The sequence below is a fragment of the Paramisgurnus dabryanus genome, chromosome 6, assembly GCF_030506205.2.
Source record: "Paramisgurnus dabryanus chromosome 6, PD_genome_1.1, whole genome shotgun sequence".
NCBI classification, from domain to species: Eukaryota; Metazoa; Chordata; class Actinopteri; order Cypriniformes; family Cobitidae; genus Paramisgurnus; species Paramisgurnus dabryanus.
Window position 1 is genome coordinate 8345210 of NC_133342.1, and position 26604 is coordinate 8371813.

General features: G+C 36.3%; 1 protein-coding gene across 2 annotated transcripts in view; it reads right to left on the minus strand.

Annotated features, from left to right (window-relative positions):
* Positions 1 to 202: 202 nt before the first annotated feature.
* LOC135744244 (uncharacterized) overlaps positions 203 to 26604 on the minus strand; it is a 31290-nt gene continuing 4888 nt past the window's right edge. Inside the window, exons 4-20 of one of the 2 annotated variants that reach the window (XM_073814913.1) lie at positions 26108 to 26558; positions 20678 to 20793; positions 20577 to 20602; positions 20166 to 20206; positions 20014 to 20055; positions 14278 to 14410; positions 14043 to 14202; positions 13806 to 13929; positions 11904 to 11938; positions 11756 to 11819; positions 9915 to 9949; positions 9773 to 9836; positions 6056 to 6145; positions 5956 to 5969; positions 5382 to 5415; positions 3522 to 3602; positions 207 to 1120 (exon numbers count right to left, since the gene is read on the minus strand). In XM_073814913.1, the coding sequence (XP_073671014.1) occupies positions 3530 to 3602; positions 5382 to 5415; positions 5956 to 5969; positions 6056 to 6145; positions 9773 to 9836; positions 9915 to 9949; positions 11756 to 11819; positions 11904 to 11938; positions 13806 to 13929; positions 14043 to 14202; positions 14278 to 14410; positions 20014 to 20055; positions 20166 to 20206; positions 20577 to 20602; positions 20678 to 20793; positions 26108 to 26558 (1502 nt within the window). In that variant the 3' untranslated portion in view covers positions 207 to 1120; positions 3522 to 3529. Of the gene's footprint in view, positions 1121 to 3521; positions 3603 to 5381; positions 5416 to 5955; positions 5970 to 6055; positions 6146 to 9772; positions 9837 to 9914; positions 9950 to 11755; positions 11820 to 11903; positions 11939 to 13805; positions 13930 to 14042; positions 14203 to 14277; positions 14411 to 20013; positions 20056 to 20165; positions 20207 to 20576; positions 20603 to 20677; positions 20794 to 26107; positions 26559 to 26604 lie in introns of both variants that reach the window. The other variant, XR_012336811.1, reaches the window with a different exon arrangement.

Sequence of the window (26604 nt, forward strand, 5' to 3'; positions counted from 1 at the left end):
TTTTGAGTTTTCTCTTCAGATCGTTTCTGTGTAAACGTAGCCGAAGTTAAACTGCTGTAAAATTGTAATCGTTTTTTTTTTTTACAAATCTGTTAATCAACCTCAGTCCTGATCAAAACCACTAAATATATACAGAAATTCCAAGATTTAACTCTTTAATTGCAAAGTTTATAAAAGATGTCACTGATTTGGGGAAAAACACACTAAATTACATATTTTCAATATAAAAAAATTGTGGACTGGATTTTAACCTTTTATCACAGTCTTGGGCATGTCAAAAATTAGTAAAAACATGAACTTTATTGCATCACTCTAGAAATGTCTGGGTTATTTTTGACCCATAATGGGAAAATATTGGACAGAACACACTGCTGGGTTATTATACCCCATGGCTGCATAAAAACCCAACATTGGGTAATTTTTAACCCAGCATGTGTTCTGTCCAATATTTACCCATTATGGGTCAAAAATACGCAAAATAATTGTAGGATAGACATATACAAACACCCAAATAGTGGCACACTCATTGGTGCAGCGTGTTAATAATGCAAAGGTTGTGGGTTCGACTCTTAGAGATTATACGGCACATACTGATAAATATTTACTTTTAAGTCGATTCGGATAAAAGTCAATGGACTACAATGGTCTTAATATCTGCTGTATACTGACCCATTTATTGCATGCTAACATTCACAAGTCATATTTTCATTTCTAAACAAACATATAATTAAATCACCAACTTTCAAAATTTCCCACACAATACAGACAATACAACAAAAAAGCAAAACCAACTCAAAAGGTGCACAGTAGTTTACACAGATATCATACAGGAATTCATTTTAAGGAACTCTTAATCCTTAAAGATGACTAAGTGCTTAGCAATTCACATTTCATTTAAGCTTTAATTTGCTCTGCCATGTATTCTTCATGGCCCACTCTTTGCTTACAATCCAAACTTGCAGGATTATTTCATCAAAATGCCACAGTTAATGCACATAGCTTTATATACAAAGCACATTTATTAAAGCTTATTTAAATTCTTCCAGTGACTAAAGGTAGTTGACAGATGATCACAGACCACAGTCACCTGATCAAGTGAAGAAACTCCATTCAAATTGCACTGTAGAGAAAACAAAAATATCTTGACTGACTTACTTCTAGTGACATTTAAAGGGGACATTGCACAAGACTTTTTTAAAATGTAAAATAAATATTTGGTTTTCCCTGAGTACATATGATTAAGCTCAAAATACCCCACAGATAATTTATTATAGCATATTAAAATTGACACTTTTTAAGTGTGAGAAAAATGTGCAATTTTTGGGTGTGTCCTTTTAAAAGCAAATGAGTTGATGAAATGCAAGCACTGATCACCATAATGGTGATTTGTTGTAATTGAAACTCAATTGTGCTGTCAAATATTTTCTCTTTCTTTCTCTCTACACTAAATGCAGTGACGTGGTTGGATAGTGCAGATTAAGGGGCGGTATTATTATAATAAGACCCCCTTCTGACATCACAAGGGGAGACAAATTTTAATGACCTATTTTTTCACATGCTTGCAGAGAATGGTTTACCAAAACTTAGTTATTGTGTTGATCTTTTCACATTTTCTAGGTTGATAGAAGCACTGTGGACCCAATTATAGCACTTAAACATTAAAGGTCAGATTTTCATGATATGTCCCCTTTAAATAAATAAATAAATAAATTGTTACAGCTGTGTAACCCTGAACAAAGACAGTATTTTTTGATGCTGCTATTAATCATTAGATAAAAAAGGCATATGTCGAGTACAGATGCAAAACCCTCTAAGTGCATCTGACAATTTTTCTTGTAAGCGAGAATTTTATTATCACTTTAGGTTTACTCATATTACTTAAATGCCAATGAAATTTTTTTTTTTTAGTGATAAAAATATCCTATATTCACAAATCTCACTCTTATTTAACAAATTTGACTTTCTTTAGCTGCAAAACCCTTTAAGTAAATGCAAAAAAATCTCCACTACTAAAAACACTCTAGTCTCTCTTCACTGCCCTTTCTGAAAAAAATTTGGCCTAATATTTTCGTTAAACCTCCTTTTACTGGGTAAACGCCAATAGTTCAACCAATTCATCTTTTGTGCACTTAGAGGATTAAGATATTAAATCACATGACATTTAACGGATTCTGCCAACAACGCAATATCTCTGAATGGCGTCATGTCAGGATTATGCAAATTCAAATCAAAACTTTTTTAATTTAAAAGAGCCTGAGTCAATTAATCAGATTATCGGTTACCACAAACATTGCTCTTGTGATTATTTTAAGACATTAAAAATGTTAGGTGTCCATTTATCGAAACACAACACATACCTGTGAAACATTTCTCAACCAATCAAAATAAAGCATTCAACAGCCCCGTGGTACAAATGACATTATATTTACAAATGATTAAACAAAAATACTGAGTTCAAGACATGTGAATGTCTTATCTTTAAACAAAAAGTAAATGTGTTTTCCTCACGGAAGTTCTGCGTTTGTTAAACATGTTCTTAAAGGGATAGTTCGGCCAAAAATGATATTAAACCCATGATTTACTCACCCTCAAGCTGTCAGAGTTGCATATGTCCATCATTGTCCAGACAAACACATTTTTGGATATATTTTAGAAAATATTTTAGATCTTTCAGTTGTTAAATGTAATGTTACGGGGTCCAGCCATAGTCCACGACCTTCAAGTCCAAAAAAAGTGCGTCCATCCTTCAAAAATTAAATCCAAACGGCTCCAGGATGATAAACAAAGGTCTTCTGAGGGTAATCCACGCGGTGTTGTTGTAGAAATATCCATATTTAAAACTTTATTAACGAAAATAACTACCTTCCGGTAGCGCCACCATCTTAGTCGCGTCCACATTCAGGATGAGAGCTTACGCAGCCTACGGAGGCTACTCTGCTGCTGCTCTGTGCCCCCGCCCTCCGAATTTGTCATACGTCACTAAGAAAAGTGCGTACACTACGCTAATACTCTCTCCTGAATACAGAGGAGTCTAAGATGGTGGCGCTACCGGAAGGTATTTATTTTCGTTAATAAAGTTTTAAATATGGATATTTCTACAACAACACCGCGCGGATTACCCTTAGATGACCTTTGTTTATCATCCTGGAGCCATTTGGATTTAATTTGTGAAGGATGGACGCACTTTTTTTGGACTTGAAGGTCGTGGACTATGGCTGGACCCCGTAACATTACATTTAATCAACTGAAAGATCTAAAACATTTTATAAAATATCCGAAAATGTGTTTGTCTGGACAATGATGGACATATGCAACTCGGACAGCTTGGGGGTGAGTAAATCATTGGTTTAATATAGTTTTTGGCCGAACTATCCCTTTAACCTTACTTACAGCCGGTTGTTATCACAAAGTAAGCCCCTTTAGTGTGATACAAGACCCTTGGGGAAAACAACCAGCTGTCTATCCATTATCTGAGTGTTAACTCTTTATATATTAAGTGAGTAAAACAGTAGCACACATACCAGACGCCTCATAGAGAGTCAGCATAGAGAGGTGGCGGCGGCAGAAGATCAATGTCTGCAAACTGAAAGTCTTCAACCTCTCTGTCACAACAACAACAACAACAACAAATCGTGAATGTTAAGCACTTTCCAAAGGTGTTATTACTCAGTACATTAGATAACAAAATATACGTGCTGTTTCAATTCAAGCGTTTAATCACTGTACAAAAACAATGTGGTGAGGTAAAACGTTCAGATAACACCAAAAGGGAAAGTTCACCCAAAATATATTTTGTATACATTTCTTTGTTCTGCTAAACACAAAGGAAGATATTTCTAATAAAGCAGAAAACAGAAGCACCATTGAATTCACAATAGGAAAAAAGACTACTATCAGAATCGCTACCCAGTCTCACGAAATTATGTACCTATAGTCACGTAATTTTTTTATTGTTTTTTGTGATACTGTCACAAAGTTCAGAGTTTTTTTCAGGATCGTATCACGAATTTCTGTTTATGTGTCATTGTCATGTATTTGTTACTCAACTGTTTTTTCCTATTTTCAAACCATTGTCGCTTCAGTTTAGGATTAGATTTGGTGTTTGGTTAGGATGTCACTATAAGTATTGGTTTATACTATTTTTTATTTTATTTTTAAACCATTGTCGCCTGGTGTTACCGTGGGTTCACACCAGCCGAGTTTGAGGCGTCAAATTCGCGTCTAGTTTGCCGCTTGAACATTTTGAGTTTACTCGCTTTATTCACGCGTGAAAGCCGCGCTTGAACTTCTAGTCATTCTAGAATTCTTCTGGGACTACGCTTGCTTCATGTAATCACGTCACTACAAAAGCAAGCTCCTGATTGGTTAACGCTGGGGTTGTACCGATTAATCATCTGTCCCAATAAAATTCCTGTCTGAAATCGAATCTGAATCGCAAGGCAACGATTCTGTGTTTCATGCACAGCTTGTGCGTGTACTACGGCATTTGGTCAGTAGGAAGTCGGTGTCGTTTATAACATGCATTTAAAAAAGCAATAATCGTTAATTAAAATAATTCAAAATATTCTTTATTATCATGAAAATACCTAAAACAATTTGAAGAACATTGAAGAATATAAATATTCCTGTAGACATTTCCTGGAATACCTTTGTAATGCTACTTCTTCTGTGGCACAAAGGGAGTTTCTGCACGAGAGCGCCCCATGGTGTTGGGATGTGCCGGGATTTCACCGTAATTCATTAAAATTAATTCATTGTTTTTCCGCCAAAGTAAAATTTTTTTCACATGCGCATTCCTGCATTCCTGCAGAATCGCGTCTAACGTGCAAAATGGCTCATTTGTGCCGCAAGACCTCCAGACGCGTGTCAATCGCGTTCCTCGCTCTAGCTTACTCGCGGGATTTAACTTCATGTCATACGAATGTTTTGCTCGAGTTGAATATTTTCAACTTGGGCGAAGACGCATTTGAGGCGAATAGCGCGTGTTCGGGGCAAACATGCCGCCCATATCACGTCCTTTGCATCGCCCCATGCGAGGACGCGTCTGATCGTGTCTTTGCATTGACTTTGTATGTAATCTACTCGCGCAAATCGTTGAACTCACGTCTGGCGTGAACCCACAGTTAGAGTTGGGTTTGGGTAAGGATGACATTTTATGTAAATCTAACTCTAAACCGAAGCGACAATGGTAATAAAAAAGAAAAACACACAGTTGAGTAACCAACCCATGACAAGTTAGTGCCAAGTAAAGCTCTAGCTTCATTTGTTTGCAGATGCCAAGAAGTTACAAACCAGCACAAGGTCCACAAAAAAGTTTTGGACATTAAATTTTAGTTCAGCCTGCATTATGCCATCTGCATTATTTTCTCTTATATACTCACAAGTATGGTGGCTCATCCACAGCACTAAGAAAACCTATTGAGTAGAAAAGATGACTATTAGGTTTATAAAAATGAATACATTCAAAAAGGGTTTATAGCAAAATGCCTCTGATATACATCAAGTGCATTAAAGAATGAACAAGTGTGATGTCATTACGAACAAAATTATCCAAATGTAAGTTGTCTTTGAGTTTGTTCCAGTGGTTAAAACATCTCACCAGCGCAAACTTTCAGAAGATGGCAGTTCAAAATCTGAATGCCAAGACAATGATATAATAGTGTGTGTGTGTGTGTGTCCTGGAACTACACATACTTTGATTGAAAAATTTAAGTGAAAAAGACAAAGCCGTGTATTACAAAATATTCAGTTTGATGTTTAAAGATTGTGCTAGATTATCTTATTTGTACTCCAAGGATCACACAAAAATAATAATATAAAGAGAAACAAGTAGACATAAAGACGTCCTTTAAACGAACCCTTTCACAAACGATTTGTGGGAAGTAGCAAATAAATCTTCTGTAACGTAAACATAAGATGACACCAAGAAATAGTGTAGTTACTAAAGTCACTTACTTGGATCATCGGTGCTGTGAAAAAGCAAACACACAAAATCGTAGGTAACTTAAAAAAAACATTAAAATAAAAGTATGGTTAAAGATAAGGTATATTATACCTCGGTAGACATGCTTCATCTTCTGTAGTGGTGATGCCGTTTTCATGGCCATTCTGAAAAAACACAGCCAGCTTCTGCAGAGCTTCATGTCTGACATAAGCAAGGAAATTTTACATAAACGTCAAATATTTCCAAGTGTTTTATTATCATTTCCATTACCCTACTGGATGTTGTATAATAGTCGGGGCTGTCAATCAATTCAAATGTAACCTAGAAGTAATTGCACATTTTTATCTGTTCTATATGTACCTTAAATTCATGGGCGTCGGAACCATTATACGTGGGTGGGACAGGACCCACCCACTTTTTAAGACCAATGATAATGGACCCACCCACTTTTTCTCTAATTTAGCGCATTTGTCTGTTCACTTATCAAAGCGCTGTTAGTCCAAATCCATTCCACTAGAGCAGGGATCCCAAACCTTTGCTTTTTTTACACCACGGACCCGTTTCAGCTTTTAAACATAATTCGCGGGGGTGAGTGGACGCTGAGTTGCTGTTCGAACATAGTGCTGAAAAACCTCCTTTGCCAAATAACGTTTTAAACAGAAGTAAATGTCAAACAACAATGCATTAGGAAAATTTATAACTGCTTTATTTATAGTATATTTTCTATAGACGTGTAAAACCATATTATAGCGGATTATTTTACTTTCATTGTTTCAAGAGTTTGCCTGCCCATTTAGTCTTAATAATTAACGGTAAACGAACTTAGCTTGGTGTTCTTAAAGGCAGCTCGAACCTTAGGTCGGACTCGAGCCCCAAGTTCAAGACACAGAAGAAAAAAAGAGGAGATGATGAGGAGAGATGCCAGAAGAATTGCGTCTGTCGCGGAGGCACAGAGACTCCCGTTTTGCTTTTAATGGTAATTAACACAGCACTAAATGTGGTTCCTTTCAAACGTTAAAAGTATAGGCTACTTGTTAAAATATTATTACTGCTGTAAAATAGTTTATTTTGATTATGGTCCCACGATCGCTGGATAATTTTCAAGTTTTTTTTTTTACAGAAGCCTGCAATTACTTTTCATTTGCGACATAAACGTCCTCACGTATTGTTATTATTTGCGAGGTACATTTGCAGAATTCATAAAGTCATACCTCTGTTTAATCGATTGTGTTTTAGAAGTACACATGCTCAAACTCTTATGACAGCATTGTTTCCCGACGGATACCATAAAATAAAGTGATCTCATTTCCAGAATCTCACATTTATATTTCTCTAAGAGAGAGAAAGAGAAATTGGGTATAACAAATAAAAAAGGTATACAAAAGTTGTATCAGTTTACCTTCATTCGTTTTTCTTACCTTTTATTTCCTCAAAATAAAAAATAAACATTGTAGCCTACTGTCAGCAGAGTAGAGAAAAAAAATGACACAGAGAAAGATAAATGAAACATGACATCTGTCATTATTTGCAAAATATTTAAAGGGCTATTACCAGAATTTCGACCATAATAGGCTACTGTCTTTAATTTAATAAACGCAAATGTTCAGGCTAATTAAAAGAAAACATGAAAATGTCATCTATTGCAGTAAATTATTTTTCGGGGGGGGGAGGGGGGGGGTTATGTGGGGACCCACCCACTTTTCATTTGCTTCCGACGCCCATGCTTAAATTAACAATTTTTAGGTTTTAATACTCAACATGGCCGAGGACAAATATGGTTTGCCCGGGGCATAACTAACACGGGGTTAGTTGTAACACAGACCATTTACATTGTTGCACAGGGTTGAGCGATTTGTTTTTGGTGTCAAATTTATTCATCATATTTCAGAGTTCATGTGCAAGATACCAAATCCAATGCTATGTTATATTAATCAGTGTCTTGTTGACTAAAACATTGCATCATTTTGAAATATGTCTGCAGCTCTTAGCAACTTTTTTGGTGGGCTTGAAAATATTTTAACCCAGCGGGGTTAATTTTAACGCTGTGTTACAACAAACCCTTCAGCACTTACGATATGAAAACAGCTAAAGTTAGCGTAATTCTTGCCATTGTTTTAAATCGGCTACAAATGAATGATTGCTGGCTGCCAACAAAATAAATGTGCCTGTTTTATCACAAATCGTGTGTCAAAATTAATTTTTGTTCATATCTTTAATATTGATTGAATAAGGTCACGTCAAAGATTGAAATTATAATGAAGTGAATGTCTAAAATCAGACTTTGATGCTCATTATCTCAGAATTTGATTTTGAGACTTTAGTATGGTTATTATACAGACTGAGTCACATATAATTTTAATTTTTATGTCATAATTGTACTGCTTTATCTCACATATTTAGACATTTGTATTCATTCATAATTGAACTATGGTTAGAAATGAGGGATGAATAGTGTAGATACCTGTCTATTATAGACAGATATATAAACAATATTCACTTCAAGTAAATAAACAAAATAGTATTGAAATATTTGCCTGGAAACGTAAATTTTTAGCAAGTGTTACAACTAACCCCTGCCTGTTACAACTAACGCATTTTCTCTCTCTTAATAATTATTTTAACATTAAGCAAGTCCTGCACTTTATATTCTAATTCCTGCATGTTTTAAAACCAAAAAGTGGATGAATGCATCTTTGTATTACATTAAGCATTTAGGATTGTACACCTCTCAGAAAACATTCAAATAAAGATTATTTTTGACATTTGACGACTATCTACTGTCTAAGGTGTGCGTCTTAATTTATCCAACATGAATTCATGCGTTATTAAGGTTATAATAGTGTAGATTTTTAGGCATACCTATTTCACAAATGCAAACTAGGCTGAGAGACTTTTTTGTATTTTTCAATGTTGCATCTGCTGAACACTTGACAGCCTTGGTTACAACAATCCACTTATTTACAGATCTCTTAAAGTCTGTGTAAAGTCTATTAAAAGTTTAAATGTGATGTTAACCACCCAGCCAAATTTACGTAAAAATAGTTCAAATTAATGATCAAAATCAAAATCCACTGAAACCATGCCCACTCACAGAAAAGCTGTCAACCTGAATAGATGCTCATGATTGTGTTAGGGGCGGGGCTATGTGCGGTGGCTCGAGTATGTCATCGAGCCACCGTTTTAGCCCCGCCCAAATAATCCTGAACACAGAAATGTGGAAAAAATGTTTAACGGTGTAACTCCACAATTCAGTACACTGCAAAAATGACTTTCTTCCATAGTATTTTTGTTTTGTTTTCAGTAGAAATATCTAAAAATTCTTAAATCAAGCTGTATTTTCTTGACGAGCAAATGACCTAAGAAAATAAGTCTAGTTTTTAGACAAAACATATCAAATTTAAGTGACTTTGTGCTTAAAACAAGCAAAAAAAATCTGTGAATGGAATAAGGTATTTTTTCTTGAATTTACTTAATACAAGAAAAAAAAAACAGCAAAAAGTTTTAAGTTTTTAATTTGTTTTAAGCACAAATTCACTTAAATTTGATATGTTTTGTCTAAAACTAGATTTATTTTCTTAAGACATTTGCTTATAAAAAAACAGTTTGATTAAAAAAAAAATTTGATATTTCTACTGAAAACAAGACAAAAATACTAAGTAAGAAAGTCATTTTTTGCAATGTACTACATATTTTTTAGTTTTATTTTACAAACTTTTTAATGTGTTTAAGCAATACATTTCTATTGTTTATAATGCGTTTAAAAACAATTCCCTAAAATGACTATCCAAATTTAAAGAGTCGTGTTTGCTGTGTCTGACTGTAACTCACTGTGTATGGATTTCCTCAATGCTGCCATCGCTCACGGTATGATGAGTAGAAAAGTTACTGTAAACTGAGAGACGGGAAAGGGATAAAATGTATAAAATACAGGAAAAGTGCTTAATCCTGAGAAACAAACACCTGTACTTACACATGTCAGGCATGGAGACAGCTCTGTTCTGACTCCTATAATGATGAGAAATATAACAACAGGTAACCAAACACAATAAAATACATCCATTACACAATAACACATCCGGTCGATGGTGTTATCCAGGGACAGCACTACTGCAAACTACACGGTTAATCAGAAAAAGCTACAATTAGTCCTATTTGAAAAAAATATTACATTAATTTTGTTAAATTGTGTACAATCCCTTGAGGCTTTGGGTTGTATTCAATCTAGACCTAAATGTGACCCTGGACCTCAAAACCTTAAGTTTAAGGTAGCATGGGTATATTTGTAGCAAAAGCCAAAAATACATATAGGTCAAAATGATTGATTTTTCTTTTATGCCAAAAATCATTAGGATATTATGTAATGCTACGTACACACCAAACGCAGGGCATCGTATTTGTGTCATTTGCAGGCACGTATAAGGCGAATAACACGTGTTTTTGCGGCAAGCGCGCCACCCTGCGCGAGGACGCATCTGATCGCATCTTTGCATTGACTTACTGGCGCAAATCATTCAACTCGCTGAACTTACGTTTGGTGTGTATGACCCATTAAGATTATGCAAGGGATATTTTGTAAATTTCCTACTGTAAATATATCAAAAATGTATTCATCATTAGTGATGTGTGTTGCTAACAGGGTTCCCACACCTTAGTTAACTTCAAATTCAAGGACCTTTCAAGGACTTTTCAGGTCCAATACCCTCAAATTCAAGGACTAAATGTAGGGACACATTTCAAGTGAGAGCAAGTTTACATCGTGTTACCTTTTAAGATACATTGTTACAGTTCCCTTTCGAGGGAACTTGCGCTGCGTCACTGCAGTGACACTTTGTGGACGCCTCCAGGGGTAAGTGTGTCTGAATGTGTATATCAAATTCAACCAATGGTGAGGCTTAACTACAAAGACAGGGTGACGCGCGAGCCAGGAAGTATATCGCTATCTGAAATATTGCCAAAGACGGCGTTACAGGGACGCAGGAAGTATGACAAGGGAGACGCAGCGTCTCGTTCCCTTCTCAGTTAACAACAGTTACATACGTAACCCGAGACGTTTTCATGTGTCAAACACAACTATGCAAAAAATCATTTTGGTATGAATCAACATTCGCATACAGAAGATATAAGCATTTAAAGCGAACAGTTTAGCAAGTGTGCTTAAAAAGTCCAGAATTTTTATGATATTATCCTACACTACACAGGGAATTATATGGATTTTTTCCAGAAAACTTCTTGCATAAAATAGATTCAAGCACTTTCAATGACCTGTATCTATGTATGTATATTTTCAAAAACTTCCCAGGGCCTTGAATTTTTTCCCCAGATTCACAAACTTTCAAGGATTTCAAGGACCAGTGGGAACCCTGTGCTAAGGACTTGGATAACTTTAAGAGCGATTTTATCAATCTTGTGATTTTTTTGTACCCTCAGATTCCAAAAATGCTAACAGACCTACCTTTAAGGACTGGTTTTGTGGTCCAGGGTCACATATCAAAAAAATTATTGCAGAGGATTACCTGCAACCAGATATGATGTGATACTCTAAAGGTTTCTAATTTTAAGTGATTAATAACAAAATATAATTTTCTTATCCTTTTTGCTGGCTGTGATGAGTCTCCTATATGTTCATCTATTGGTCAAACGTGTCTTCATACAGTAATACAAACTCACAGATCAGAGTCTCCCTTAACTTCACATGTTACATTACCAATTAATGTCCTTTTTAAAGCCTTTTATAAGACATTTAGTCATACTGTCCTTCATGGAGTTAAATCCAACCAAACCCTTGTGCACAGAATCCAATGCAATACTTACAAAGTATCAGCAGATGGCGACATTGTTTCTTCATCACAGGTCCATTCTTCACTGTCATCAGTGACTGAGAGCAAACATTAAATACACAGCAATTTATTAATAAAACACTGAAACACAACAGAAAATAACACAAACTAGAGGAACTTACAGCTGCTTGTGAGCACTGGATTCTGTTGAGAAGACCTACAAAAGTCAAACGTTTTAAAGAGGTCAATTTACATGTCAGTATAAATGAGGGTCAGAAAAGTGTAAACACCGTTACAAGATGAACTTTGGTATGGATTTTTTTTGTATCTTTACTGCAGGAGTGCAACTATAAGATTGCTTTTGTCCAACGGCTCTATAAACAAGACTGAAGTACAGAAAGTAAGTTAAATATTTCCACCTTCAACCAAAATAAAAGCCAAAGCATCAAACTATGTGTGTCACTTAGCATCGCGCTCCAAGTAAAATTACACAACTATGAGTCCTGCAACATTTCTTCGACACATTTGTACTTTGGACAGAAACACAGACAAGCAGAGAGATGTAAACAGAAAAACATCCCAGCGCTGTTAGACCCAACATCACTCGTCCAATCAGAGGACTAGAAAAATAAACCAATGTTCAATTTTAAAGGGCACATATTATGCTCATTTTTACAAGACGTAAAACAAAGAATCCGCTTCGGCCAGAATGTGTCTGAAGTTTTAGCTCAAAATACCCCACAGATCATTTGATAAATCATGTCCAAAATGCCCCTATTTGGGTAGGAGCAAAAAGCGCCGTTTTCATGTCTGTACCTTTAAATGCAAATGAGCTACAGCTCTCACTACTTTACAAACAGACAGCAAGTGGTTTTGGTTAAAAATATATCAGATTCCTGTGAATAAAGTCTGGGACAATAGTAGCTTTAGTCGAATTAGTGAATTTTATTTCTTAGGATCCGATGCATCGATCCCACACGTGAAAAAAACATTTTGAGGTACCTTTATTTTGACACTCTCCATGTCCTTATTCCTTGACGTAAAGTCTATCTACGCATTTCCACTAAAGCGAGCATTTCTGTTTATTTTGAACGTAATGCAGCAATAAAGCAGTTATAGCGACGAAAACACAGCGAAAAAGACAGAAGACGAGCATGTGTTTAGCACTGCAGGTGATATCCTGACATGTTGATCAGTTTATTTTTATTTTTTTTAGAGACCACTGCAGCACTTGTTTGACGGTTTGATCTGATGTTGTGTGACAGATGAAATGCATAAGTTTTTTTTTTTTATATTAATTTAGTTTTCAATTTACAACTATCTTAGTGATTGTCACTATTGCACATTTTGGCACAAAATACTAACAGACTTTGACCCTTGCCATCATAATTGCTTGATTTTATGTGACATTTTGCCCCTCAATATAAATTTTTCTTTATTTTAAAAAAAAAATTGTATTTTGTTAGTTAGTTGTTGTAAATGTTCCAATTGGGATAGAGATTATGCCTTTTTCAAAGAGTTTCATTAAATGTTCATGTAAAATGAAGTAAAAATGTAACTGCTTAGGCACGCAATATAAAAATATTGATAAATTAATTTGAATTGTAATCGCATCGAAGCAGCGTTTGATGCATCAGAAAAAAAATCGCATCGCTGGTGGAGAAAATAAATTTTTTGTATCGAATCGTAATGAACTGTTCAATTTACACCCCTAAAATTACCCAGTCAGTCAGTGGCCGTGGGCAGGGCTTTGTTTGTGTGACATCACATTAACAAGAGAATCGAAACAGACATTTTAATTTAATGTGAATTTTTCATTATAGGGTTATTGTGTTCACACAGCCAACACACATTTATGTCCAAACCCTTTGTAAAAGTGGATTTTGTATAATATGTGGCCTTTAAATATACTGCATTGTAACATTAGAAAACTAAAAACATCAAGTTGCATTTAATATAACAAACACAAATTCTGGTGGGGCGGTGATATGGCGATTACAAAAAATTTGACACTTCCTATGTTGCACTTTAAGTGTATATGGTTGCAAACCCCTGGTTTGAGAGATATGGATGATTTTGTCCACCTGCTGCTGAAGCTGATGTTATCGCCATCTGTTTGCCCTCGCCCAGCAGCCTGTGATGCCCTTTTTCCAAGCTCCAACATCTCTTTAATGTTCAACTCCACATTCATCACTGATATGTAGCCATCTAAACAAGACAAGATATGTATAATGTGGTGACAATACAGCATTTGCATAGTTGACTACCTTTAGATTTGAGACACCACTTATTCCCACAAATGATTTTCAAGCATCTCTCACATTTGTTGTTGGCATCTCTGGCCAGCCATTTGCCTTTGGGGCAGTTGATGGTTCGGATGATGCTGATGACGTCTCCGCTCTTGACTGGCAGGTCGTGTTTGCGCAGTTTGCTTGCCACGAGAACTTTGGCCTGATACATGGGCTCCTCTTGCCCGGTGATCTATGGAGATACAAGAGAAGCACATCAGGACTTAAGCGTTGTGTACATGTACAGATGTAGGTGGTATTGACTAACTTTAAATTTCTTGTGCATCTCATTCCTCTTCTTCTCTTTCTCTTTCTGTTCTTTCTTCTCCCTCTCCAGACGCTGCTTCTCTTTTTTCTTCTGGTCCTTTTCATCGTGGTGTTCAGGGCTTTGTTGGTCCTTTCTGTGTGAGTCCAAGGAAACTGTACTGTAAGTGTACTGTATGTTTACTGTAAGATTATTGTGCAGAATATTATAAAAGACACTTTATAATGGGAAAACTTAAAAACAAAAACATGTCACATTAAAGTACACTGCAAAAATTATTTTCTAAATAAGTATTTTTGTTTTGTTTTCAGTAGAAATATCTAAAAATTCTTAAATCAAGATGTATTTTCTTGATGAGCAAAATGACGTAAGAAAATAAGTCTAGTTTTTAGACAAGAAAACATACAATTTATGCGAATTTGTGCTTAAAACAAGCAAAAAAAAATCTGCCAATGGGGCAAGCAAAAAATCTTGAAAATTGTTCTTAAACACTAAATTCAAGAAAAATGTGCTTACCCCATTGACAGTTTTTAATTGTTTTTATGCACAAAATCACTTACATTTGATATTTTTGGTCTAAAAACTAAACTTATTTTCTTGGGTCGTTTTGCTCATCAAGAAAAAGCATCTTAATTCAAGAATTTTTAGATATTTTTACTGAAAACATAACAAAAATACTAAGAATAATTTTTCTTGAAACTCATTTTTTTGCAGTATATGTTTACATTTTAACATATTTTACACTTAATAAAATTAAAGGAGCTGTATGTAACATTGACCTCTAGCGGCTGAACTTGGTACCGCAGTTTAAATTAAATTTTTTGAAGATTGTTTGTTCTCTACGGAAGGCGAGAGAGGCCATGCACTATTATTATTTTTGCTTGCTTGTTTTCTCGTGATCTCGACATAACAAAAGTCGATTCTTGAGATGTGATTAAAGGTGACATAGAATGATTAAACAGGGTATTTATCCTTATTCTGTGATGTGACATGTAGACAAAACATTTTTTTGTTTGGGTCTGTAATGCCTTAAAAGCTTCCTAAAAACCTCTCTCAGATAGCTCTATTAGGGTGGGGGATTTTAAACAAGTGGTTTTGCACCTATTTGGCTCCCCCTACTGGCTTAACTTGCAATCTCATTACTGATTGGCTGACTTTGCTGCCACTCAAAAAATGTAGCCAATTATTTTAAAGTGGAGGGGCAGTGAGATGCCTATGATGTCATAAGCATTAGTTTTTCAGATTGGGCCGTTTTCTGGCTGACATTTCTAAAAGAGGAATTTCTATGAGACTGAGATGTTTAGCATGTCTAGCACTTTTTGTATGTTCGTGAATGTGGGTAGACTACCATTGTTCAAAAAAGACAAGGTTAAAATGGTTTTTCATTCTCTGTCCCCTTTAAAGCTTACGTGTACTCGATAGAACATGTTGTTTTGTTTGTAAACAGCAAAAGCATATTTAGTAATTCTCCGCCTCCCGCTCAGGTTGTCAGACACATTGTGGAGCACAACTAATGATGGAAAGCATATGTTTATATTTGCTAAATTTTATGTTTGCAATGTTTTTGTTGATTGCAAATTACAAACCCAGTCGTGTGGATATTTGAAGAGTTTGGTTCACAAGAAATGTCTTTTTTATTAGATAACAACAAAACCAGTATTGTATCAGGTCAGTATTAAAATGTAAATTCTTAATCCAGTGTTTCCCACAGATCTGAAATTTACTTGTGGTGGTAGCTGGTGAAAAGGGCAATCATTATTATCCACCGACAAAAAATGGTCTACTATACATGTAACAAAGAACTAATAATGTGTGACACAACACAATACTTTGATTTATAAAACATTCATATTAATTTCACATTATAGTTCATTAATCTAACCACCCCAAACTTTTTTTGCCATAAACAAAGCTGACACTGTTTGTCAAAGCACCACGAAAACACTTGATGTTTTTGCACTGATATATGAAGCAATTTGATGACCCCTTTTATCAAACTCAATTATATACAATACTATGTATACTATAGCCTATATAGACAGTGCAGGTCTATAGATTATAAATGTGACTGATGTTATAATGTTAATAACTTCTATAAGATAGGCACTTTTACTGCTTCTGCTTTCTATTTCTCTTTTGCCGATTAAAAAAAGCTTAATCCACTAATTATTTCAGATTTAAAAGTCTACTTGCTGTCCCGTCCCGATGACAGACTTTACATTACAGCTTTGCGTTTTTTATATCCTGAGTCAGCTAGAGCTTTGCTCATTCAGTATTAGCACTGCTTTTTGCTACAATCTCTGTGCAAACTGTTTAGATTTTAGTAAAGATATTGTCTATTAATAGTAAGATTATTAAAAAATGGGATAAAGAAAATGAAGCGGCGCGTGGTCATGACAAGAGCCAGTTGCTATCGCCATAGAAACCGGAGGCACGCTAAAACAGCACTCGAGCTGTAGCGCGGTAGCGCTCACGGCCGTTCTCCGATCGACTCGGGTTTTACACACAATATTAATCAGACTTGGGACCCGAAGTAATGAACTAGGACCGACCCGGACCCATCTGACCATTTAAAATATAAACCCGGAACCGTACGGGTCCCGCGTCCTCAGTGAAGAAAGACCTCTATTGGTAAAACTCTGCTCAAGTTCAGAAACATGAAAGGATACTATGTGACACTGAGGTTGCTTCGCGTCGCGACCAATTCATTGAGAAACAGAGAGCACGTGAACGGACACTCAACCGGAGAGACACAACGTGCTTGCACGCAAAATGAAGCCAACTTAGATGCTATAAACACATATGCACATAAGCATATGCGACCATTTTGGTCGCAGTGTGTTCCCTGGCTGCTCCGTATGTGCTGCTGCAGTTGATCCAGTTTGCCGCGCTGGATGATGAGTTTATGACGCGTGCATCATCTTCACGGTCACCCGACCCCCACCTCTCTCTTTCGCGCTCTCTCTTTCGCGCTCTCTCTTTCGCGCTCTCTCTTTCGCGCTCTCTCTTTCGCGCTCTCTCTTTCGCGCTCTCTCTTTCGCGCTCTCTCTTTCGCGCTCTCTCTTTCGCGCTCTCTCTTTCGCGCTCTCTCTTTCGCGCTCTCTCTTTCGCGCTCTCTCTTTCGCGCTCTCTCTTTCGCGCTCTCTCTTTCGCGCTCTCTCTTTCGCGCTCTCTCTTTCGCGCTCTCTCTTTCGCGCTCTCTCTTTCGCGCTCTCTCTTTCGCGCTCTCTCTTTCGCGCTCTCTCTTTCGCGCTCTCTCTTTCGCGCTCTCTCTTTCGCGCTCTCTCTTTCGCGCTCTCTCTTTCGCGCTCTCTCTTTCGCGCTCTCTCTTTCGCGCTCTCTCCAAAACAAGGGTCATCCAGTCGAGTTCAGAAAATACGGAAATTCGTAAAGTGATTTTTTTTTTTACCTGGGCGGGTCGCAATTTACCTGGGCGCAGCGCCCAAGTAGAGCCTATGTATGGGAAACACTGTAATCTTATGCAAAATCTAATATCCGCCATGTTATTCTGTCATCTTTCTCCCTTTTTTCAAACCGCGATAAACGCCACTCCTCCTTCTCTGCAGAATGCAATAAATCCGCTTAACCAATCACAGCGCACCATTCCATGCATTGTAAAAAACAATGGCAGCGCGTTGAATACACAGAGAGTCCTAGTTTTCTAATAATCTAATAATTTATGTGAGAGGTATTCAAGCAAAAGAAAAATGCCGGCTGTTGCTTGTTCTTACATGACAGCATCAAGCTTCTGTCATGCTAATGCTGCATTTACACCAACCACGGTAGAGGCGTGAAGCATGAGTGATTTCAATGTTAAAGGAATAGTCTACCCTTTTGCCATATTAAACTATGTTATTACCTCAACCTAGACAAATTAATACATATCTATCTTTTTTCAATGCATGCACTGTACAGCGTGTTGTGAATGTGTTAGCATTTAGCCTAGCCCCATTCATTCCTATGGTACCAAACAGGGAAGCCACCAAACACTTCAGTGTTTTCCCTATTTAAAGACTGTTACATGAGGAGTTATACCAGTAGGTATGGTGCCACAAAATAGGAATGAATGGGGCTAGGCTAAATGCTAACACATTCACAACACGCTGTACAGTGCACGCATTGAAAAAAGATAGGTATGTATTAATTCGTTTAGGTTGAGGTAATAACATAGTTTAATATGGCAAAAGGGTAGACTATTCCTTTAAGTCAATGTGAAGACGCGTTGACGCACTTTTGGAGGTCCCGTGGCACGGAAGAGGCATTTGGCACGGTGCGGAAGAGGCGTTTGGCACGGCGCGGAAGACGCGTATACACGCTTTATTCGCGCGTCTAGCTCGCGTGAAAGGCGCGAATAAAGCGTTGTACAGGCAAATGTTGTTTTTTGTGCATTTTGCGGTTCACGTTGAAAAATTTGAACTTTGGCGGAATTTCGCGCCGCGTTAACCAATCAGGAGCCTGCTTGCTGCTGCGGTGGCAGCCCCGCCCGGAGTCACTCATTCAACCAACGCTTGATATTGTCCGTTAGCAGTCACCTGGAGCTATACAAAACAAGTTCTTATTTCTATAGAAAAGACAGGAATAAAAAGGACCTCGCTTGGAAGAGTGTCAGTGAGGACATTGGGCAACCTGGTAAGTTGTAATACACACTTCACTTTTGAGTCATGTAACGTTTATCGACCCGCAACGTTTATTTTCCCCCTATAGTAAGGTTACCAAATACAAACTCTCTCGATAAATGCACAATCAACATCAGTCATCTTGCAAACAGACAACTGCATAGCACTTGCCCCTCCCACAAGAAGCGGATTTTGCCTCTGACGCGCGTCAAATGCTTGCTTATTCCACGCGTCTACTTCGCTCTACATGGGCAAATGCATTCAAACTGTTCAAGTGGCAAACTAGGCACGGTAGATGGTAGCTGTTGGTGTAAACTCAGCATAACACATTGACCCCAGGGGATCTTATGAAAAACTTTCCATTATTTTATTCAAAGTCAATGAAAAATCGAGCAGAAAACCAAATTGGCCGAAATGTATTTAATGCTTTTTGGAACCAAACTCATAACATAATTCAAACCTCAATCTGCGGCTCATTTCGGAGGTAGTATCCGCCAGAGGTCAGATTTATTGTCCATTGCTGTCTCATCTAAGCAACTGTGATAACTGGCAATCAAGCTGTCGAAATACACTATTGGCTAAATTGGCAGTGACAGGATCACAAAGACCAAAAAAAAAAAAAAGATATTTTGACCAGTAAATACAGTTTCAAAAAAATAATAACAGGCTACAGCAGATTTCCAGAGAAACAGATATGTGAACTTAGTTTCCTAAATATCTACAAATATATTACAGTATTTTTCTTGATTTAGTACAGTCAAAAACATACATCCAGCTCCTTTAAGTCTATAGCTGTATCACAATCAGTTCGCTTACCGGAAATCACGTGACCTTTTCTGAAGCCCTCCAATTAAAATCATGCAAGCAAACTTATTAAACTGCATGAAACGCAACAGAAGAAGTTTTATAAAGACAAACGTTTTAGTTTTAATATAACACACATTGCAAGACAGGAAGGGACGGCAATCCACCTAATGTTTAAATGTAAAATTCCTCCAAATTTATGCACAAATATATAAAAGAATAATAAAAGTGTTTTTCATAATATACTTTAACAAGTCAGAGAGACCTGATTGAGAGACAAATCTTCAGATTCAATTTGATATATAAATTCAATTGATACCTGTCGTGTTGTGTCTGGCCATTTTGATCTTCAGAACTAGACCTTCAGGATATAAGATCAGAAAACATTTTTGTTTGAAATACTGTAGTGCGTGCTGCATGTAAAAACATTCCTGTTGTTACAAAATGATGATAATATAAATGTAAACCAACCATGGAGTGACAAGCCACATACTCCTCCGCCCTTCCACTTTCTGTCAGACAAATTAAAATATGACATTACTATAGAGATATTTCCATTTTATTACCACTGGATTCAGAGACGTAAAGATAAAAAATAACCTGGTTGGAAAATGCAAGGATTAGATTATCATTATCATGCAATACCATAACACACAAAACACATACTTTGTCTAAATCTCAGATACAGCTCAGGTTTTGCTACACAGATGATAATAGTGCATTTAGTGCAGTTATGTTTGATCAAGGATAATTTAAAAATCATTTAATTTCTCAGATGTTTTTTTTTGTCCATATCCTTCCCAGTGATTTGGTCATAATGACAACAAGAACTGAAATAAAACAAGAATTTTAAATCATTTAGGTTTGCATCAGGTTACTCACCACATGGCCATTATCAGCATATGGATCTGTAAAACAAACATACAATCACATTTCCCACAAATCAGTGAAAACATTTTTAATTGTACTACTGCAACACTCACTTTTTGGAGCTCCTTTACGTTTCTTGGAGTTTTGAGAAAATGGGAATTTGGGGACCGCCTCCACGTCCTCATAAACATTTTCACTGGTTTCACGGAAATGGTCTTGAAGAGAAGAACTGAGCCAGACAATCACGAAAAATACAAAACACATAAAGATTAGACTGGAAAGGCTTGTTGAAAAATGTTGTCTATAAAACCCAAATTATTAAACAAATCTACAACATTGTATTACACAGAAAAAAATCCTGCATTAAAGATACACATGAGTATTATAAGCATTAAGTTAAAATTGCAATATAAAATTTAGGATAGTTTTGGTCTATAAATATGCTAAAGGGGACATTTCACAAGACTTTAAGATGCCAAATAAATCTTTGGTGTCCCAAGAGTACGTATGTGAAGTTTTAGAGATAATTTATTATAGCACGTTAAAATTGACACTTTGTAGGTGTGAGCAAAAATGTGCCCTTTAACATGCAAATGAGCTGAACTATACAATAAATGCTAGTGTCGTGGTTGGATAGTGCATATTAAGGGGGGGGGGGATTATCCCCTTCTGACATCATCAAGGGAGACAAATTTCAATTACCTATTTTTCACATGCTTGTGAAGAATGGTTTACCAAAACTAAGTTACTGGGTTGATCTTATTCACATTTTCTAGGGTGATAAAAGCACTGGGGACCCAATTATAGCACTTAAACATTGAAAACGTCATATTTTCATGGTATGCCCCCTTTAATATCTATGCAATACCTGTAGTTTTTCATTTTTCACAACCATGTTAACATTTACACTCTACATAGTAGAGATGCACCAATATATTGACCAATAATCGGTATCGGACCAAAAAACTATTTTTCTTTATCAGCCGATAGTTTACAAACAGCCGATAGTCATGCCTGTTATATCCTGTAAATCAAAAGAGATCAGGAAAATGCAATGAAATTGAGCTCTGTGTGTAGAAAATGTAAAGAAACATCACTAGTTTAATGTTCAATTCGTTCGTTCTAAAGAGGTGTAAAAAATGTACCACAAGAGGCCCATTGTGGGTAAAAATAACCCCAATTGAAATGAATGGGAAAAAAAAATTCTATTTATTTGTCAAAAAAAAAATTTACACTGAAAAATAGGCCTGGTACTAGAGCACAAATGCAATATAGAAAAGACATGCTCAATAACACACACACACACAAATTTCTGTGGCATTTTGTAAAAACAGACATTTCAAAATGCATCAAAAACTAAAAAAAAATCTACTATTTGAATAATATTTATTTTTAATGTCCTTTATAATGTTTATATAAACATAAATTCACAAAATGTTTCACTAAAGTACTGATGTTGGGCAGTTGGCCACATCCAGTAAATGAATGGGTCTCTGGGCATCTGCTGGTTGAAATGATTTATTTCCTAAACTGTAATTCTTTTATGTTTTTTTTTTTCTAAACACCAGATGACCATATTTAACACATAACATCTAGATCAATATCTAAAAACAATTTAAATCAAATTTATATAATAATTTATGTGAAATTTTCATAAAAATGTGATATTTTACAGGCAAGCTAATGGTGTAGTTGAGGAATTTAGTGGTAAACAGGTAAAAAAGTACTTTATAAATCCCAAAACACAGCATTGATGTATAGATGGGAATAAAAAAAAAAAAATAGATATTAATTGTATAATTAAACATTTATATATTTTTTGTAATCACTCTTTCAATTTCTGGGGTCATTTTTACTGGAACATACAGCAAAAAAATGGGCTTATGAGGGTTAATGGTCATTATGTGAATGAATAACATTCAGAAAATGTAATCCTCAGTTTAGTTAATGCTAGTAAAGTGAATTAAGTTAATATAAGTTAATATAACAACCAAGCAATCGGTATCGCAGATATCACTCTGAATAATTGCTATCGATGGAAAATGTTAATATCGGTGCATCTCTAGTCAATAGCTAGACTATGTTTCCATCAAAAGTTGCATTTTAACGTATGCGCATAATTGGAACATCGCAGAATATTTGTAAATAAAGCAGCGTTTTCATTCAGTGAGCTGAAGATACCAAAATCTTCACTCCTTGATAAAATGCCGTTAAATATTGGTAAAAAAAATGCAAAGTCACTATATTTAATTATTTTCGTTTATAATGACCCCAGAGCGCACAGACAAAATACTATACACCTGTTAGGCTGGATTTACACTGCAAATCTTGATGCCCAATCCAGATTTGTTGCCTGCATCTGATTTTTTTGACGACCCGCTTACATCATCTTTTAAAGTCGACTAGTATGCGATATCAGTATTTACACTAAACACTTGGTGAAATAATTCAAACTAGACATACAGTACTGACCCAGAACAGCTTAAACCACAAAGGAAGTAAAATGTTGCAATATGTAATGTGGACACAGAATCAATAAATTGATTATACAATATTATAGACATTTATTTCTATAACAAAACGAGGTGTCACATTTTCAACGATGCACGACATTGCTGGCTGGTTAGTCCAGTTATGTGGTCCAACGCGCAAAGTCAAATGACTTTTTGATGCGCATCTAGAGATTTATTCAGTTAAAGTGTTTCCATCGTAGTTCATGAGCATGTTTTTTTATCGGATAAGAGATTTATCGGAATCAATTAAGTGCATACGTTTTTTGATGCGCATATTTAGAATTTATGTGCATCTTGGCTAGGGCTGCACGATTAATCGAAAAATAATCACGATCTCGATTCATACATATATGCGATCCTCATTTTAAATGACGGCGATTCACTTGCATATACAGTATTTCCCTGTATTCAGATTCTGCGTTTAAGTGTTCACGTATTTACATTACAATCCAAGAACATCAGTCAAACTTGCTAACACACACTCATACAGGGTAAAACCAAACCCTATTCATTCACCAATCAGACCCGATCGTTTCTCTCCTCTCTCTCATCTCATTTGCGGCGTTCCGCTGTCACTCGCGTGACGTATAACAAGGCGGCAGACCTAAACACAGTCGTTTACTTGGTGGATCTGGAGCGGCAATTTTCACAAAAAAGAGAGGATAAACAAGTGTCATTGTGGAAAATCTTGGTGGCGACGGAGAAAGTGAAGATACAACAACATTGGTTTCGAAAGAAGGCAAGGAAATTATTTACCTCAGGCTCCGGACGTTTCTAAATCGGAAGGCTGCAACCTCCGGAGGTCGCATGCAGGCTGTATACGTCATAAAGCCTGGTTCATTTGAGTTAACGGAGCATTACATTCGCAAGTCATAAACATACTTCAACAATTTATTATTAATTAAAAATAATAGTCATCTTTATAATGTTAATTGTTAATATTCTGAAATTAGACTGTCTTTATGATGCGCAGTTTAGAAATGCGACCTCCAGGGAGGCTGCAGCCTTCACATTGAGAAACGGCCTCTGTGCGTTCCCCATTAGAAAGGGTTTTTCGCACGAGGGGAACAATGACCGCGTTTACATGCACCCTAATAATGCGATTATAATGGGATTTTGTCAATACTGCGATTATACTTTACCTCATGTAAACGCAATAATTCGATAAAAATAATGCGATTAAGCTCATAATCGCAATAAGTAAAGTCGCATTAAAAGAGGTGGCGTACGGCGTTTATAATCGCAGTATGCGTCCATGTAAACGCTTAAATCGCATTTATACCGCACTAATTAAGTGCACGTGTGTTTTAGTCACGCACCTTAAGCACAAATTCGTTTTAATCTTGACATTAGGAAGTTTTACATGAACTCTGCCAACACGACTCGCTGTCAGCAGTCTGCCTACATTCAGAAACAGCTCAAATAACACGACAGCAGTGTATAAAACCTTTAAATGACATTATAACGATAATTATAACGATAAATATATTAGTGACCACATCATAATGATAACTTCATGCTAATTCGATAAAACGAGCGCGGCATTACCTAATATTGGATATTTCTTGTAATAAAAACTTTTTTTGCAATTGTTTACATGTCACTGAATATGTACATATGCTGTTCTTGTTGCATTTACACAGCGGGAAACCAGCAGATGTCCTCAACTGAATGAATGTAGTAGTTTGTGTAATAATATCATACCTTTTGGCGTAGTCAGTGTGGTAGAAAAATTTCACAGCATCAGCGCTGGATACCTGAGGTAATTTTATGTTATAAACCTCAGCAATGAATGAGCTTTCTGCTGCATTTTAAGTGCGCGTGCACTTCAAGTTCAAATAGATTTGATTGGCTGTCAATGGTTTATCGTTCATCATGTGCCAAAATCGCTATCGTTATAGTTGTTGTGTGAGCTCTGCTATTATCTTTAATATAAAACGATTTTTAAAACTATATTTTTATATCATGTGAACGCCCTTTACAGGCACTGTCATATTTATATCTTCATCACGGCACCGGATAATGAAATACATCTATAACAACGTGTTTGTCATTTAACGTAAGTAAATTAAAACAGTGGACCATATATGTGAGTTCATCATTTGTGCTCTGCATTGAACTTTGTGTGAATAATCCGAAAATAAAAACTGCATGTAAACCGGAGTGAAGAGGTTAGCTCCAGTCATGTAAACATCTTACTGCGATTAAGACCTTACTCGCATTATTGGAAATAATCGCATTTTTGGTGTGCATGTAAACGTGGTCATTGTTACTTGTCTGCGTTTCTCTCTGATGCCTCAAAATGTTGATCGTTTAGTCTTTTAAAGGTTTAACGTTAGTGTTTTTAAAGTTTTAAGTTTGGCCAGTTTGATACAAAAAGCACAGGTGCAATTTAACAGCTAACAAATTTTAAATTACTATAAATTTTAAGGGGTCTAAAATATGAAAAAGAGACTTTTAAGACACGTTATTATAACTGAAAGTCCTGTAGCACATTTTTTTAGTTAAGTGCATAATAAATGTTTTTGTTAAAAAAAGAGAATCGGGTGAGAGAATCGGGATCTCAATTCCCATGGAAAAAATCGTGATTCACATTTTAGCTTGAATCGTGCAGCCCTAATCTTGGCGTTATTATGTGATATGCCAAAATGAGCATAAAAATAGGTAGATGGAAACTAGGGCTGCACGATAAATCGCACGTGAAATATCGCATTCATAATCCCGAATTAATCGCCTGCCATTATGAATGCGATATTTCCCCGCTTGTCAGAGAAGTACGGCTCTGTGTAGTAAATGTCTCTCCATCTGAAAGCAGCTTATAGTGATTTACTACTAATCAAGGAACCGGCTTTACTGACGTGATTCGATTAATCTTGCAGCCCTAATGTAAACATGAATAGATCTTAAAAAATTTTTTAAATCTATCTCTTGTTTATGCATTACTCTGATGCTGGCAACTATGCCCTTTAGCTGTGACCACATTCACAATACAGCTCAAACTCTTATAGGTAAAAAAAAAAAAAAACTTACTTTGGTTCTGATGTAAGTTGCTGTTCACTGCTCAGGTTAAATGCAGCATGTGATCCATTTTCTTTGAGATCTGCAGTCATCGTTTCTTGAGGAAGAACCGACGGTAGATATGGCACCGCCTCGACACTTCTCGACTCTTCGTCTACAGATCCACTGTGAAGCTCTCCTGACCACGTGTTCTTTGGACCAACATGACCTGCACTAACTTGGACCAGCGTAGCCTGAAAGCGCAAACCGTCGTCCTCATCCGGAAGGGTTGGTTGAGGCAACAATTCAGAAACTCTGTGGGAACATTCAGTCGCCTCTAATTCAAGGGCTGCTATATTTATCGGGTTACTGTCATTGGTATCTGGAGCACAAATATCAAAATCTGGAAATTCAGGGGGTGGAGGAGTTGGGTTTTCGAGCGATGCATTTCTGGTGGCCAGAAACTCAGATTCAGGTTTACATTCTGAAACAACACAATCAGTCATTATTTACCAAAAAGAAATCTTTTG